The 17,879-nt window shown below is 39.5% G+C and overlaps 1 protein-coding gene across 1 annotated transcript; it reads left to right on the forward strand.

The window, feature by feature from the left end:
- The first annotated feature begins 220 nt into the window (after positions 1–220).
- On the forward strand, positions 221–17,295 carry CLUL1 (clusterin like 1). The gene is made up of 9 exons (XM_066182705.1): positions 221–285; positions 1,209–1,318; positions 2,600–2,748; positions 4,411–4,578; positions 6,571–7,015; positions 8,257–8,394; positions 13,720–13,934; positions 15,060–15,230; positions 17,043–17,295. Exons 2-8 carry the CDS (start codon positions 1,216–1,218, stop codon positions 15,225–15,227), a joined length of 1,386 nt encoding a protein of 461 aa, XP_066038802.1. The 5' UTR covers positions 221–285; positions 1,209–1,215; the 3' UTR covers positions 15,228–15,230; positions 17,043–17,295.
- Positions 17,296–17,879: the final 584 nt, after the last annotated feature.

Raw genomic sequence — 17,879 nt, forward strand, 5'->3', positions numbered from 1 at the left:
GCTACTGACTACAGAAAAGTAGCAGTTCTAAATTACATTAAATCAGGCAATTCTGCCCAACACTCCCCCTGGTGGTTTTGCCCACAGAGATGAGCATGAAGTCGCATACATGCAAAATCCTCCAGCCTAATGACTAAACGTCCCGTTAATAGGATTAAGTACCTTCTCATCAGATAAGTAGAACATGGCAAAATCCCTGACACTCCCAGAAATTAGATCAGAACACAGCCCAGCCCCTTCCTGACGCAGGAAGAAATTTTGCAGAAGAGGTTCAAAATATTAATGGTAAATATATTTGTTTTTTATTTATTTTCTTTGGTTGGGTGTTTGTACTTCTTTGCAAAATTAATTGGTCTTTCGCTGTAAACATAAAGGTACAATATGCAAGTAACTATAGAAGTAAATCCAGGCTATAAACAAATCCAGGCTTTTAATTTACATGTGCGCTTGTGGCTGATAATTACATCTTCAAGAAGGCTATACTGGCTAACTACAAGGCACCTGAATATTAGGTTCACTTAATCAGATGAGAACCATAAAGTAAAGTTGCATGGTTTCTGAAAAATAAACCTTTTCCCTTGTTCTTAGGAGGGAAATAAAGCAAATGGCATTTCTTTCCCTTATTTTGTAGGGATTTCTTTCATTTGCTGGTCTGTTTGTTTACAAAACTGATCTAATTGCTGATTTCCTGGCACACCTATTGGTGTCTCTTATATTAAGTCTTATTCTGAAGGACACTGAAAGGAATTGCATGTTTGGATACAAGAAAGGGAACAACATTCCAGAAACTCCCCTCTTTAAAACTGGCAATAGTCTTTAGCATGGATGTATTTATAATATGAACTAAGGACACAATATGAGATCAGTAATTAGTGTGTTTCACAAAGCAGAAAAGGGACAGACAGAGCAGCATAAGCTTTTGATTTTATATATACATGTCCTGATTCTGTCAACCACCTTGCAAACTCAATGGAATTCATCTAATTAATCTAAATAGTTACAAATGAGGTCAAGCTGCTTACTCATGTATTTTCACCAAGAGTAGCATCAAGGTGCATGCTATACATCTCAGAAACCATAGTTAAAGACAAAATTAATGGGATCTTGTCAGATACTTAGTATTATAGTTAGTATTAATATTTACTTGGTATACTTAGACATCTGAGCTTCCTGACATGTAACTGCACTGAACTGTTTTTCTTAAACAGAAAGAACATGAGGTCCTCTTGGATATTTATAATACATGTGCTGTGTCTGAAGGGCCACCAGTGCGCACCGACGAAACAGGAGGAAATGAATCTCCGGGACAACCTCAAGCGTACGTATGCTTTTCCTGCCAGGGTGGGCTGGAAGCCCCTGGGCCCAGGTCTCCAGCTGAGGAGTGCATTTTGACTTCCACTTCAACAAGATCTACTTGCATGTGTGGAGCTTAGAAACTATAAGAAATCTGATTGCATGCCTACACACACACAACACAAAATAGGAAGATAAGAAGAAGCAGGATGAAAAAGTAAAGGGATTAACAGATAAGCATCACCTGCCAAAAAAGAAAGTATTTGTAGGATTTTTATAGGTTTTTTGGTTCCTCGTGGATCATCAGAATATAAACCAAACCCAAAATTCAATTCAACAGATTTTGAACTATTTTGTTTGTTCAAATAATCTTTGAAAATATTTTCTCTACACTTATATACTTCACTGAAAAAGGTGGCTTTTACAAACAACTGAAATAAAATTACTTAATTTAGAAAATAGCAGCTGCACACATACACACCTCTAAGCATGGCTTTATTTTGTGGATAGAAAGGATTAGCCATTAAACAAACCTGCGCTTCGGTCCATGTTGACAAGATTTATAATAAACAAACAAAAAGTTAGGGATGAGGAAGAAAGATACAAAGGAAGAAGTGTTTTTGGCAGTCTCAAGGTGATATGGTTTTACTTGTTTTCTATAGTTCCCATGATAGTCAGGGTATTTCCACAAAGAAAACAAATGCAGATAAAGGATAGGCAATCATGCAGAGCTTCAAGGTGTAATGCATGGCCCAGCCCAGGTTTTTACCAAAACTCTATGGTCATTATTTCACAGGAAATCTAGAAATTGAAGTTTTCTGGAAACAGGTTGAAGGCACTTGTAATCTACATTTTCAAAATGTAGAGGGAAGGTGTCACCAGATCAAAGATAAATATAAAGGTTATGTCATTAGAAAACTGATGAGTGATCCTTGGAGATATCCAAAACCTGGGATGATGTCCTGTGCAATCTGATGTGGTTGACCCTGCTTTGAGTGGGGGATGGGGGGGCAGACTCAATGATCTCCAAAGGTACCAGCCTGAATTGTTCTGGGATTCAGTATTCAGCAGTGGCACGGTTGAGTTTTGAGTTACATACAGCTGATCCTTGTAAAAGCCCTGGGCCAGATTCTTATCTGATGGAAATTGTCTTGTCTCAGTGTTACTCAGCATTCACTGTCTCAGATTTGGCTCTGCCACTGTAGGGAAACATAGAGCTATTTCATTCTCCTTCATCATCAGTGCATGACAATTTGCAATAGTGTTAAAATCTGATTAAGTCACTGTATAATTTGGCTTTTTTTAGAATTATCTGAAGTTGGAGAGAAGTATGTAGATGAAGAGGTAAAGAAAGCTTTGATTGGTATTAAGCAGATGAAAATTATGATGGAAAGAAATGAAGATAAGCACATAGATCTGATGAAAACTTTGAAGAAGAGCAGTGAAGAAAAACAGGTAACATAAATGCATCTGTGGGGTTTTTCTGTTTATTCTGGGAAGAATGTAAACCAAATTGTATGTACAAAACAAGCAGCATACATCTCTTCATGCAGTCATGGGATTGAGAGAAAATCTGCTTCTGCCCCTTGTCTCACTAGCAGAGGAAAATTGCACATAGTTCTTGTTTCTAAAAACCCCTGCTTCACTGAATTCACACCAAGGCAACTGCAGGCCACTGTAGAACAGTGTTTTGTGCAGAAGGTCCAGCAGCTCTGCCCTCCATGTCTCTATACTCCTGGGACCGCAAGATGTTTTCCAGCTTGCTTTGCTTTTGCTTCAGACCTGCAGGAGAATATCAAAGCCAGAAATGATAATGTGCTCTAAAGAAAGCACAGTGAATCAGGGAAATTTTCAATGTCTTAGTGCAATGCCTAGGCTCAGATGATCTGAAGAAACAGAGGTTTATTGTATATTTAAGACAATACAAATATCCTAACTTTGTTCCAACAAAGTTGAGAGGAAATCTCCCTCCTGGCCAAACATCTGGTAGTTAGTTTAAGCTAGTATGGCTATTGGTATTAGCAATCCAAAAAGTACCTGATAGCTTCCTAACATCTTAAGGAACACCAGTGCACTCCCATAATAGATAGATCTTACTGGATGATTTAGTTTACACAGGACTTACATCCACAGTAAGAGTTCATAAAACACTGAATAAATGTATTAGAAAGATCAGAAAATAACTAAACATAGATTATGAAAACTGCAGTTACTGTCTCCATCAAGCACATTCTAACAGAAGTTTTCTTTAATGTGAGTCTCTTCCCAATTGGAATGCTGACAAAAGGCAATAAGCCCCACCAATTAAAAGGTTTCTGTCATACTTAGAGATAACTTGGAACACTGTTTGGAAACCAAAACTATTAAAATACGTTGCAATTGGAGAGACAAATTGATGATGTGCAATCTACTTAAATACAAAGAACTTTTTCCATTGTGAAGTCTATTTCAAAAATGCTGCTTCTGATCTCCTCAGCTTTGTGCCCTAACTGATGAAGTAAATAGAAGCAGCATTGTAAAATGCATCTTGTTGCCCTTCAGTATGGTAGGCGTGCTCACACTTCCACAAGAGCAGGAAAAAATCCCCTTACTTCAGCCTTTTGATTAGTACACTCACAAACAGCAGAGATGCTATACTTTTATATATTTCTGCATTAGGAAGACTTTATGGCAAGAACCTACCCTCGTGAAATATAAATCCCTTAAAGGTAGAGAAAAGCAACAGAAAAGGACTATTTGTGGGACAGATGAATACTGCTCAGATGATGTGGAGAAAAAATAACACAAGTTGAACACATGACCATGTGGGAGGCTGAATTCTTACACAGAATGATATGTGAGTTTTTTCTTAACATCAAAAATCCTGGTAGACTGTAGAGATCCATTTGTTTATGTAGGATGTGCTCCCTGAGAGAACATCAGAAAAATCCTATAAGGAAAAGGTTTTCAATTTTCAGTTCCCTCCATATGTGACTGCAGCTGAGAAGGTAACCTACCCTAGTGGTTAGGGATTAGCAAAAAAAGGAGCCATAAATTGCCAAAATGAATGATCAACAGTGGGGTATGTACTTGGAATACTAATCTGAAAATTGCCCTCAACTGAATCTTTTTCCTTAGCAAGCCTTGCAACTTATGGATGAAGTAAAGGCAAGACTGGAAGAAGAGGAAAGACAATGTCAAGTATCCTTGAAAAATCTATGGGATGAATGTGAATCTTGTTTAGAAAGTACTTGCATGAGATATTACACAACTTGCAAACACGGTGTGTCAACCTTTAAGAGAAAGGTAGGAAGAAACTTTGTATCTGTAGAATACTCTTGAGTTCACCCAGTTTTAGAGACAGCACATCTTATTTTCTCAATACCTAGGTCTGCCGGTTATATCAGCTTACTAAAATGAATTTGATTTGGAGGGTCTGGAAATATGAAGTTATATGGTAGAGATTACATGTGATTATGGCCATGGAATGCTGAGTCAAAATGAGTTCAGTTGCACCCTGGCAAGATTCCATGGAAACTGATGACTCCCCTAACTCCAACAGACTCATTCCAGATATACAATGTTTTCTCTCCCAGTGGGACTTGCACTAAGATGCTTGATAACTGTTTGTGAAAAATACTACATAGATTCTTTATGGTCCATCTGAAAATCAGCGAAGTTAAAAGTGTAGATATAGTTAACAAAATTACATGGGGGCAAAAAAGTCACCTACTTATTATATCATTCTTTCCTATATTTGTCTTAAATAAACTCTTTAAGTAACTAACCAAGCTTTAAAATGCTTAACCTCGTATAATAAAGGAACCTGTCAGCAAAGGAGATTCCCCTAATTCTACTAGAAAGAAAATATGGTTTCCTGACTAGCCCATTATTACCACAAAATTTAACAACTGTAATCACATCTTTTTTTAATTTGGGCATACGCTTTAAGTGCAACAAACTTCTGAAGCAAACCTGTAATTGCTGCTACTAAAATGTTGGCCTAGTAGATTCCCTAGCTTTCACCCCTCCCATGTACTGAAAAATACAATAACTTAAATATTAAATGTGGTGTATTTCAGGCAGGGTTTAGAGAAAAGTTATTTAATATTTGTGCATATTCTTAAAAGAATTCAGGTTAAAATGTGGGAGATGTTAAATTTAAGACAGTTTGTGATACTTTTAGCTTTTTAGATACCGCCCATGGGTACCTCATATATATGTTTTGGACTTTCAGTGTCTGTGGATGCTGCAATTACTGCAGTAAAACTTACACACTGCATTGTCACTGTCTTTGACCCTCTTGGTAACTTCCTCCATGAGTTATTTGATTTATTTGAAGCATTCAAAGTAAGAATTGTGTTGTGACCTAAGTCATTAAAAAAAAAAAGAAGACAAAGATGATAGCTGTGGCTGAGGATACACAGACAGCAGGAGCAATACTGTCTCAGGCTGCTCCTGCAATGCTGTTTCACACTTCACCTTCCCTCTAAGCCGCACTAGTGGTCAGATCAAGCTGATGATTGCTTTCTTTTTTTTTTTTTTTAATTAATATATATAACTGTCTTTATCTATACGTATATCTGTCTATATCTATTTATACCTATACGTGTATTTTAGCAGGGTGCTTCTTAACCCTTATGCATTTTCTAAAGCCATGGAGTGTGGCTCAAAAAACCACTCCCTTGGCTCAGGCTAAAGCAGTGCCTTAAATTAGGGAGCAGGGATCAGCGGCCGAGACCCAGGAACTGGAACTCTGTAATAGCAGAATTGACACTTGAGCTCTTACATGGTAAAACCATGGACTCAGAGCCACTGCTTTATTGATTTTGCTGGTTTTCTTTTGCACGAGGACATGAGGATTTGCCCAATGGTGAGAGAGGTCAGGCTTTTTACAAATCAAGGTGAGAACAACCACCTTCTGCTCCCTACACCACACATAAACAGACGCACGTCTGCAACATAAAGATGCATTTCACATCTTCACAACATAAAGTCCAAGCTGTCTGTTGGAAGAAACCCAAATGCCGATGATAATTTTGAGCCTCCACAGATTAAAGGACAACTGGCAGACTTTTTACTCAAGATCTAATTTGGAACTAATGATTTAGATTGAATGCACTTCCCCTCTTTGGGTCTCTAGTGTCTTAAATGACTTCAGAGAACATGCCATGTTGGCAGTTATTAAGAGGGTTTTGTTTCTATGAGTATTTGAAAGAGAAAAGTTAGAGACACTTACCTGAGAGATGAGAAACTGATACCTGTCTGTCTCCTGATCTGTCTCCTTCTTATTCACAGGTTGAAGATTTTTTGAGGAAAATACCTCCACTCATATTTACTTTTCCTGAGGACCAAGGAAGAGACATGCAGTCTAATGAAAAGCCTGAGAAAGAGGATACCCAGCTAGTAAAGATGGAAGATTTATTTAGCCAACTATTATCAGATGTGGGCTCAATAGTTGACAGAAGTTTCATTTTTTTCAAGCACATGCAAAAAGAATTTGACCAGTCTTTTCAGACATATTTCATGTCTGACCTGGATTTGAGTGAATCCCCCAGTATGCCAGCTTTACCTGAGGTCACCACCAGAATTGATGGCTCCCAGAGAGGCTGGGGCATGCCCGGCTTCTTACAGATAGTTTTTGATTTCAGTAGGACGGTGTTCGAAGGTGTCAGTGAGGTGATCACCGATGTGTTTGATGAATACAGAGATTATAGAAGAGATGTGCCAGAACAAACCAAAGGCAAGTGTTAGAAGATGAAAATTGACTGCCCTGACAATGACATCAACCCCCTCGGGATGGCTAAACTACAGCAAATTACTCAGTTTCCAGTATGTGAGTGTGAGATACGTAAGGAAGCTTTGGAGGTTATGGGTCAAGCATAACTAATAATTAAATTAACAAATAGAAGTCACCTAAAAATCTCAGAGAAAGGGGACTTAGAGGCCCTACACAGTCTGATTTTCATGGCAATTCTCAAAGCATTTGCAGGAGATCCTCAGGAGCCCTTAAATTCAGGGTGGATGCAGGTTTTCATAAGGCTGACTGGCAGATTTAATCTCAGCATCTGTCACGACCTAATTTGTATCATCTCTTATTGACATGGTCACCAATTCTAAAAAATTAGGGTAATTCTGTGAGATGTCAAGGCATATCCCTCCCCTTGCCAAATGATGCTAAATTCAGCTTGACAGCTGCAAGTCCTTTTCCAGGCTACAGCAGCAATGTAATTTGACAATCAAATAGCAGCCAAAGACCAGCTATCAGGTTTTCCAGTGACCAGAAAATTCTGGGTATACCATTGGTGATGACACTCAGTGAAGGAAAAGGACCATGGCCAACTCTTAGATTACAAATAAGTCTCATATTTGACTATTGCAAATGGGACAAATACATGCTGGTCCTTGTCAAGGAAATCACAGTGAGCTCATGCCATAACTCTGAGTGGCAGGTGACATAAACATTACGTGATCATCAGGAAATACAAAATTAAGTGACTCTTGAACAGTGTTTTTAATTTTTTTTTCTATATCATAAGCCATGTTACCTCAGAAATAAGCTTTGGTACTGTGTTCTCATCTAACTGTATGTGATTATGAAACATCTCGACTTCTAAGGGTCAAAAAGATCCTACCAGAAATCACATGTTGTAGAAATAATGTGTAATAGTATCAGCAATTGTTTGGTTATGTCTGGGGAATACACTCCTAAGTCTCTATAAGGGAATATACTACATCAGCATGAATTCTTAGAAAGAAAACATGATTTGAATCTTCTCCTGACTTCTACTTTTTAATAATTTACTCTTTTAATTTTTGTGGGGGAGGGGAGGGGAAGTGGAGGGCTAGGGAAGGGAATTTATGCAAAATACTTTGGATTAAGGGCAAGAAATTATATTCTAGCATTCAGGCTTGGTAATGAATGCATACTTACAAAGACTCTGAATTTAACGGCAGTCTAAAAATACTATGACTTCATTCTAGATCCTGACAGAAGTGGCATGTTTTCAAAAATTGTGTCAGGGCGCCAGAGACTTCAGTGCAGAGAGCTCCGGGAGAACTCCTCTGGATGTCCACAGTTTCATGAGAGATGCCAGAAGTGTCAAGACAATCTTTTGCATGGTAAATAACTATTTTTCTTTTCTTTTCTTTTCTTTTCTTTTCTTTTCTTTTCTTTTCTTTTCTTTTCTTTTCTTTTCTTTTCTTTTCTTTTCTTTTCTTTTCTTTTCTTTTTTCTTTTCCTTTCCTTTCCTTTCCTTTCCTTTCCTTTCCTTTCCTTTCCTTTCCTTTCCTTTCCTTTCCTTTCCTTTCCTTTCCTTTCCTTTCCTTTCCTTTCCTTTCCTTTCCTTTCCTTTCCTTTCCTTTCCTTTCCTTTCCTTTCCTTTCCTTTCCTTTCCTTTCCTTTCCTTTCCTTTCCTTTCCTTTCCTTTCCTTTCCTTTCCTTTCCTTTCCTTTCCTTTTCCTTTCCTTTCCTTTCCTTTTCCTTTCCTTTCCTTTCCTTTTCTTTTCTTTTCTTTTCTTTTCTTTTCTTTTCTTTTCTTTTCTTTTCTTTTCTTTTCTTTTTTCCATAATGCACTTATCACTGGTTTATAGATTTTGAGGTTTTAATTTTCTACTGGAATTAACATTTAGGCACCGAGTTTTTACTGTAACTACAGCTACATTAAGCATTCCTCATTCCAGATGATTTCAATTAGCTTTCCCCACCGTCTCCACAGAGTGTCAGTATAGCTCAGCTGTTACCATGCCGCTGGCGCCCAAAAGAGACGTCCCACAGCCTGTAACAAAATATATAGGTATTTTGTTAGAGCTGCCATCCTGCAGAGGAGCAAGATGTTAGGCGGCAGTCAATCCCGCCTGGGTCCAGCAGTGCTGAGCAGAAAGTGAGGAGAAGCTCAAACTCCTGACAGTAGGTTCTCCTGCTGATAATCAGGTGTAACGTCAGGTATCATTCAGTGCCTTGCAAGGGAAACCAAGTGCTGAAGAGACTGTAATTACTTTTTGTTGAAAAAAAACCAAAAGTAAATAGAACTGACATGAAGGACAAAAAGGGGACTTCATGTTGGTCGGTACATAAGGACATGGCAGAGCTCTGTCAGCACCATCCATGGGCACCTGAAAAACCTTCAGACTGGTCACCTAGAACTGCTGTCAGGACTCCCTCTGCAGCATAACATACTGTCTTTCCAGAATTATTTAGATTTTAAAATCCAAGGAATATGCTTAAACCTAAATGTCTTCAGAATATCTCCAGTGTGGCAAACATTAATGAGCAATGAAACACTTTTAAAAGAATATCTGACCACTTACCATTTTATCTACACCCATATATTACAGAGACCAGTTTGTTACTGTACCATCAGCTTGAAGGTGCCCTTTTGATAATCCAATTTGACAGAAAAGAAATCGAATTTTTACAGAGCAATTATTTTATAGAAATGTTTCTTATTTAAAATCCATATTTTAGTAAAGAAAAAAGAGCAATCTTCAGTTCTGAATTTGCAGCAGATGGTACTAGTCTCGTACTACTGTCTACCTATTGTAAGATAAATATTGGGTCTTAACACTCAAGAGGAATACAGGCTTTCTTGTAATAACCTCTATCACAGAACCATAGAATAATTTGAGGTTAAAGGGACCTTTGTAAGTCATCTAGACCAACCTTCCAGAAATCAGCAGGGACATCTTCATCTAGATCATGTTGCTCAGAGCCCCTGCAGAACTTGACCTTGAATGTTTCCAGTGAGGGGACATCTACCTGCTCTCTGGGCAACTTGTTTCAGTGTTTCACCACCCTTATTGTAAAAAGCTTCCTGCTAAAACATATAGTCTAAATCCACCCTCTTTCAATTTAAAATCATTACCTCTTGTCCCCAGGGCCTGATAAAAAGCTTGTCCTCATCTTTCTTACAGGCACCCTGCAGTTGACGATAGTCACAAGTTATATGCAAAGGCTACAATAAGTGCCCCCAGCCTTCTCCAGGCTGAATAACCCCAGCTCTATATGCCCCATCCTAATAAATAGGAGAGGTGTTCCTAACCCCTCTATCAGTTTTTGTGGCCCTCCTCTGGACATGCTCCAACAGGTCCATGCCTGTCTGTGCTGAGGAATTGTCTGGTTTGACACTGGCCCAACACCAGGCACCCATGAGTCACTCGCTCACCCTCTCCTGCCGCAGCTGGGCAAAGGATGGAAAAGGAAAAAAAGTTAATGAAGGCTTCATGAATGAGATAAGGACTGGGAGAAATATTTCAAGGGCAAAACAGAATCAACTTTAGTTGCAAAGTGAATTTATTACTAACAGAATTGGAGGAGGATAATGAGAAGTAAAATAAGCCCTTAAAACACCTTCCTTCCCCCCAGCTTCTCCCTCCTTCCCACGGACACTGCAGGGAGAAAGGGCATGGGGGTTTTTTCGGTGAGTTCATCACCGAGATTTTTTTCCAGTGCTCTGGGAGAGGAGTCCTTCCCCTGTGAGGCCGTGGGGTCCCTCCCACGGGAGACAGTTATCTGTGAACTTCTCTGGCATGGGTCCACTCTCACAAGAGGCAGCCAAACTGCCCCCTGCTGCAATATGAGTCCCTCCCACGGGCACACAGCCCTCCCCCAAACTGCTGTGATGAGGGTCACTCTTCCACAGGGTGCAGTCCTCCAAGGACAGGCTGCTCCAGCCTGGGGAGCAGGGTCTTCTTTCCACCACACTTCCACCGGGACACAGACTCCTCCAGGCATCCACTGCTCCAGCATGGGCACCTCCCCACGGGCTGCGGGTGGATCTCTGCATCCCCCGTGGATCCCCACGGGCTGCAGGGACACAGCTGCTTCACCATGGTCTCACCACCGCCTGCAGAGGAATCTTAGCTCTGGCACCTGGAGCAGCTCCTCCCCCTCTTTCTCCACTGACCTTGGTGTCTTCATGTTGTTTCTCTCACATCTTCTCACCTCCTACTCTTCTCTGACAAGAAGCAAAATCCTGTGACTTTGTTTTGATTTTCTTCTTAAATATGTCATCACAGAGGCATTACCAACCTCTCTCATTGGTCCAGTTTTGGCCAGCAGCATGTCCATCTTCAGAGTCATCAAAGATTGGATCTGTCGGACAGGGTGCGAAGATCCAGCAGCTTCTCCCAGGAGCCATCTTTGTGGCCGCCCTGCTACCTAAACCAGGCTGTGCCAAACCAATACAGGAGTCCAGACCTGGATGAAGTTCTTCAGGGGTCTTATGAGAGAAGTGCAGAGGGGCAAAATCACCTCCCTCAACCTGCTGGCCATGATTCTTTTGATGCAGCCCAGGATGCATTTGGCTTTCTGGGCTGTGAGCACACATGGCCAGTTTTTGTCCAGCTTTTCACCCACCAGCACCCCGAAGTTCTTCTTGGCAGGGCGGCTCCCAAACTGTTCATCTCCTAGCCACAATCCAGGTGCAGCACTTTGCACTTGGCCTTACTGAACCTCATGAGGTTCACCTGGGCCCACTTCATGAGCTTGTCCAGGTCCCTCTGCACGGCATCCCATCCCCTGGGTGTGTCAACCACACACTCAGCTCGGTGTCTTCTGTGAACCTGCCAAGGTTGCACTCGATCCCCCTGTCCATGTCATTGATGAAGACATTAAACAGTACTGGTCCCAATATGGACTCCTAAGGGACACCACTTGTCTGCAATGTCTATTTGGGCATGAAGCCATTGACCACTGCCCTCTGGATATGACTATCCACACAATTCCTCATCCACCAAACATTTCACCCATCAAATCCATATCTCTCCAATTTAAGGAGAAGGATGTTGTGGGGAACCGAGTCAGTGGCATTACAGAAGTACAGATAAATGACTTCTCTAATCCTTTCCTTCTCCACTGATGAAATCACTCCATCATAGGAGGCCATTGGCTGACTGGACAGGACTTGCCTTTGGTGAAGCTCTGCTGGCTTCCATCTGATTCTGTCCCAAATCGCCTCCTATCTTCCATGTGTGTTGGGGAAGATGAATCAGGGAAACCTTATAAATACGATTGTTTAGCAAAAGATTCTGAAAATATGAAACCTATAATAGAAATGGAAGCTTAATTTGAGTTGTAGGATACCGAGTCTTAGTTACTATATAATCTGAAAACAATAGCCTAGCCAGCTGAAGGAGAATCCCTTTTGATTGAACAATACCTTTCTGCTGGCTAAGGAACCAAAGGTCAATGTAGCAAAACAGAAAAATCTAAAGAGTAGTTTTTAGAGTTTAAAATATAACATAGTATGGTAATGTAGTAGTTCTTATAGGCTATATGTAGATTCTATAGGATTTTGTGTCTTGTATTGGTTGGTCACTGTAAATTAGAATATTCATCACAAAAGGAGATATAATGCATTGTAACAAGGACCTCGCTCTCTTTTCCTAGCTCTATTCCTGGCTTTTACTTCTACTGCTCTATTCCCTGCTCTCTTACTTCAACCTCTCTATTCCTAGCTCTTACTTCTACGTCTTTTAGCTCTTACTTCTACCTCTCTTAACTCTTACCTCTTTCCCCTGCTCTCTGACCCCTGCCACCTGGCTCCCTTCTCTCTTAACTCATACCCCCTTGTTCATCCTCTCGCTCTCTCTGGGACTTCCCTTCAGCCGAGGCTGGTGGCTGAAGGCAAGGCCCTTTTTACCCATGACCCACGCAATAAAACCACGTATTCTAGAATACCTCAGGTCAGCAGAATTCCTTCTCCCTGCCGTCCGCGGATGATCCTACACATGTGCCTACACAGGGCTTCTTGGAGGATCTGTTCCATGATCTTTCCAGGCACAGAGCTGAGGCTGACAGGGTGGTAGTCCTCAGGGTCCTTCTTATAACCCTTTTTTAAAAATCAGTGAAGTATTTCCATTTGCCCAGTCACCAGAGACTTCAACTCTCTTCCATGACTTCTCAAATATCATGGAGAGTGGCTACATCAGCCAATTCCCTCTGGATTCATCAGGTCCCATAGACTTAGATATGTTAAGGTTCCTCGTGTGGACTCAAAACCGATCTTCTCTTACAGTGGAAGGAACTTTGCTCTTTCAGCCCCTGCCTTGCAGTCTATATATCTGGGATAGATTTGTAATGGAATATGAGCAAATAAAAAAATCCCGTAATGTGTAAGAAGACTATGAAGTTGCTATATATAAAATTTACCAGATCTTATTTAGCATTAACAGAAAGTCTATTGCCATGAAATATGATATAAACCTTATACTATATGATATACACTTGGTAAATCACTTTAATGTAACAAATGGGATAATGCATTCATTTAGTAATTGAGTCTAAACTAAATCTACCACAGTAAGTCAGCAAAAATTATCCTCCTTTTTCCAGCATGATTTAAAGACCCATCCAAACCATGACCCCTAGTTAGACTTATTTTACAGTTTTCATTTCTTCAGACAGAAAAGATGAAGTACAAGACAAAACACTGTCTTTTCTAACAGATTGCCCAAACGTTCCTGAACTGCACATAAAGTTTGATGAAGCCTTTAAGCTGGTTAATGTCTCAGGGGAGCAGTATGAGCAGATTCTCCAGGTGGTTCGGCATCACACGGAGGACACTTCCTACTTGTTGAACAAAATGAAAGAGAGATTTGGGTGGGTGTCTGAGTTATCCAACATGACCATCGGACCAGAAAACATTTTCAACATAGTTAAGGTAAGGGTTGTCTACTGAAGGGAGCAATTGCTGCCTTTAACCTGCATTTTGCTCATGCTTACGCTCCTGGGGGTTGTAGATGTTTATACATGTGTAATGTTTGGGTTTACAACACCACGTTCCTACTCATCTTGAATTTCTGTATGCTTGGTAATCCCTCAATGAGCTGAAACTCCTGAGATTGGAAACTATTTTCCTCTAAATCCTTTTAGTCTGATGGATGGCTGACAGGCTAACCTGAATCACTGTCTGATAAGAGTAAATTGACACTAGCAGCTTTGACTGGCCTCAGATTACCTTCACAGATAAATTGCACTGAGCCAGCACTAACACATCCATATTGGATCGATGAATGTCTACCTATCTATGTCTGTACTTACATATTCCAAAGTTCAAAGAAGGTAAATGTTATACAGATTTTTGCAGGGGAAGCAGCACATGCTTGACAGCATCGGTCAATATTTCAGTAAATACGCAGTGATTAATTGTGTCACACACAAGGATATATCCAAGGTAAATTCAATCAATTTTCCTGGGCAAGGGACAAATCTTATTCTCACTTCTAACTCAGAAGTCCACTCATATATAGTGAATTACTACTATTACTACCAGAACTTTACACAAAATGATGGTATGATCCACCAAAAAAAGCACTTGGTCTTGCTGAACCTCCTGAGGAAAACAGGAACAGGAGACAGGCACACTTTCCCGACCAAGTCTGAGATATCTGTCTTAGGAAAATAAAACTACAGAACTAAGTCTGATTTAGAAAAACACACAGGAATGAATAAATTCAATCACACAAATGTTGTATTGAACTTAGTGGGACAGCGCGGAAGTTTTTATCAGGAGAACAGAATCTCTTTATAGATGTAGATCATGGTATAAATATTAACATGCAGTTCTTTCATATGGTCTTGGCAGTGCCATGTCAGCTCTTTCCACCACCTACATAAATTCAGACACCCACTGTCTTTTCAGAAGAAAGCACTTTAAAGAAAGTAGACAAGTCTAAAATATTCCTGTATTTAATTTTCCCCTATTAAAGAGAGTGGGCACAGTGGGTATAAACAAAACTGAAAGCACACAGCAGTTTGTAGTGTCTAAAGTACTGATCTCTTTCAGGTGGTACCTGGGGATCCCTCCAGTAAAGACGAAACTGTGGTAGATGTGAACATTCTGACTTCACCTACTTTCACCATTAAAGTTCCTCCCAACTTAGATCCCAAGAGTCCTGAGTTCATTGAATACATAGCTGGGAAAGCACTCCAATTGTATAAGCAGAATTTTTAAGTGGTAAGTTCATTCTTTCTGCTTTCACAGAGAACACAGTTCTTCATAAGAGGTGTTTATATTGCAACAAACTTTAGCTGGAACAAGATTCAATCATGATGTATACAAGACTGCCTTCTCAGAAGGGACACAGTGAGAAAAACACAAGCATTATGGAAAACAGAAACAAATGCTCAGTGTTCTAGCCTGCAAAACACAGACACGATGATATTAAATGATTTGACTTATTTAACTGTGAGACCCTCGATCTTTTAATAACAGCTGGGATGAGGTAATATGATGATAAATATTTCTTCAGAAAAGAATTGCCTCACAACCATGGTCCAGTGTCTTGGCATCGAAAACCAGGTCTTTGTGTTCATTCATCATGAATGGACTGGAATTACCTCTATTCATTCTGGGTTTTTAAAATTATTTTCAGTAGTGTTTGAGAGCATGCTCATATTATTTTTGACGATAAAGGAGTGCAAAGTGAGAATCACCACCAGGACTTGGAAGAGCTGTCTTGCCATAATATTTCTGCATTAGCAGCATGCTGCTGAGATTAACAGTGTTTATTAACAGAGGCTGCAGTTCAACTTGCAGGATCATGCACAAAAAGATCCTGCTCATGGGCTTCAACCATTTTTGTAGAAAGGACACACAAGAACCCTCTTTCCTTGTTTAACACATTTCAGGAAAAGGAAAGAAGAATCAGGCAGAGAGGCAGGGAGGAAAAATGCATCATATTCTCTAATCCCACAGGGAATTTCCAGGAAAGATGGAATGGTTTTAGGTGGCATCACACTGCTGTGGAACACGTAAACTACCCTTCCCTGTGTTTCCTTTCACACAGGACTCTGGGATGCACAGCTTTAGTAGCCTCTGACTCTCAGAGTTGTCTCTTCCAGGGCAATAGAGCCACAAGACACATGAGACTTTCAGGCAAATCACTGCAGTGTCCCCAAATCTTCTGAGAAGGACCAGATTTGGACATCGTTTCTCTTTAGGTCACAACTGATTTCCTCAGCTGAGCAATTGAAGCATGACCTGCACACAAAGAGAAGGCTCAGGGGGCAGGGAAAGAGCATTCAACATTAACAAAGCAGATGAAGATGATTTCAGCATTTTGTATTAAACCTGCTTATTCTTTTGAGGTCAGAGGCACAATTTTTGAGCTGATGAAAGAAATCACTCCCACCAGAGAGGCTGAGATGGGTTGCAGAATTTAGACATAATAGAATAAACCTCAACATGTACTTTGCCTAGGTAAATGTTGGTGAAAGTACATTTTCATATTTATAAACATAGGAAATAAAATGCTCCGACACTTTCTCACTTTCTCTACAATTTTTCTTCAAAATTCTGTGTAATTTATATGCAGTTTTAAATATAAATGATAAATACTCTTTCAGATCATGGAATACTAATCTTCAGGGCCTAATGATGGCAATAATTATTTCTGTAGTTTGATGATGATTTTCAGCCTCAATCTTAGTCTGGTTTTCCTGTGGACATATCTCGTGTAGCCATTTCATACCTGAGAAAAGTAAGTGGTGTTGGTTTCAAAATCACTCCACTATTTTATGTTCAATTTGCACAAGGCCTAATAGTACATGAAAATGTAATGGATAAAAAAGAGTTAAAACTCTACAAGAAAACTGGACAGACCTATAAGAACAGAAAGAGAGAAAAAAAAGTTTCTGTCTGGTTTTTATGTCATGCATGTTTCTATAGCAGGACACTGGTACATTCCACATATACTTATTTTTCTAACATATTTTTCTCCATACAAAACAAAAATGTATAATCTTTTTTTTTTTTTTTTCCTCCTAGGAAAGAAGAAGAAGTGTGAATTCTTTCTTCCTGAAATAAAGTATATGCTCCTTAGTTGAACTACCCCTATGCTCAACATAGCTAAGTGTTATATTACTATGGTTAAAATAGTTGCACATAAATAAAATGTTGCTTAGTAAATACTGTGACATATAAGCTATCAACCAAAGACTGTAGAAATCTTTAAACTCAACCCCAAAACAAAATCCATTTCAATATTAATTTATTTAAATAAAATGTTATTTATGGTGTCAGTAAGGTAATCTTTGATAACATGCTCTGGCTCCCGTTATGCAAAGATTTAAGGACATAATCAGCTGTAAACATAAAAGAAATTTCTATTTGCATACTTGCATTGAAGCACATTCTTAAGCCTTTTCAAGACTGATCCCTACAGATGTTGCACATTCAGCTAAGTCTGAATCAACTAGATTTCCATCAGCATGTAGCATATTATTTTGCAATGAAAATATTCAATTTCTTCTTCTAGTTGCTTTTTACATTTATTGTGTACATTAAATTACTTATCTGAATATGCACTAATGAGTAAGTCTTCTGCCTTTGGCATTTCTTACAAACACTAGTTTGCCTCTGGATTTTATTTCTTAATTAATCAACAGCCTTTATCAGTAAAGAAGCTTGTTTCTCCCTAAATCATACACATCAGCTTTCAATGTTATTTGTAAATTATAATAAATGTTAAGAACTGATGTATCTCTATACAGAAGTAGAGCTCTAGGTGATTTGGTATCATTTGCCATGCACAGCTTTTCTAAGCGTTGTTTGCACATAGGTATGTGCACCATTTCCAACTGTAGCTCTGCTAAATAAATCATA

This window comes from Chamaea fasciata, unplaced genomic scaffold, assembly GCF_029207755.1.
Source record: "Chamaea fasciata isolate MVZ Bird 193981 ecotype frontalis unplaced genomic scaffold, bChaFas1.0.hap1 SCAF_1, whole genome shotgun sequence".
Classification (NCBI taxonomy): Eukaryota; Metazoa; Chordata; class Aves; order Passeriformes; family Sylviidae; genus Chamaea; species Chamaea fasciata.

Excerpts from the sequence above, each read along its gene's own strand:
- CLUL1 (XM_066182705.1), top strand. The coding sequence starts at position 1,216 with ATGAGGTCCTCTTGGATATTTATAATACATGTGCTGTGTCTGAAGGGC. Across the intron at positions 2,749-4,410 it reads AGAGCAGTGAAGAAAAACAG|CAAGCCTTGCAACTTATGGA; the intron begins GTAACATAAATG and ends CTTTTTCCTTAG. Across the intron at positions 13,935-15,059 it reads ACATTTTCAACATAGTTAAG|GTGGTACCTGGGGATCCCTC; the intron begins GTAAGGGTTGTC and ends GATCTCTTTCAG.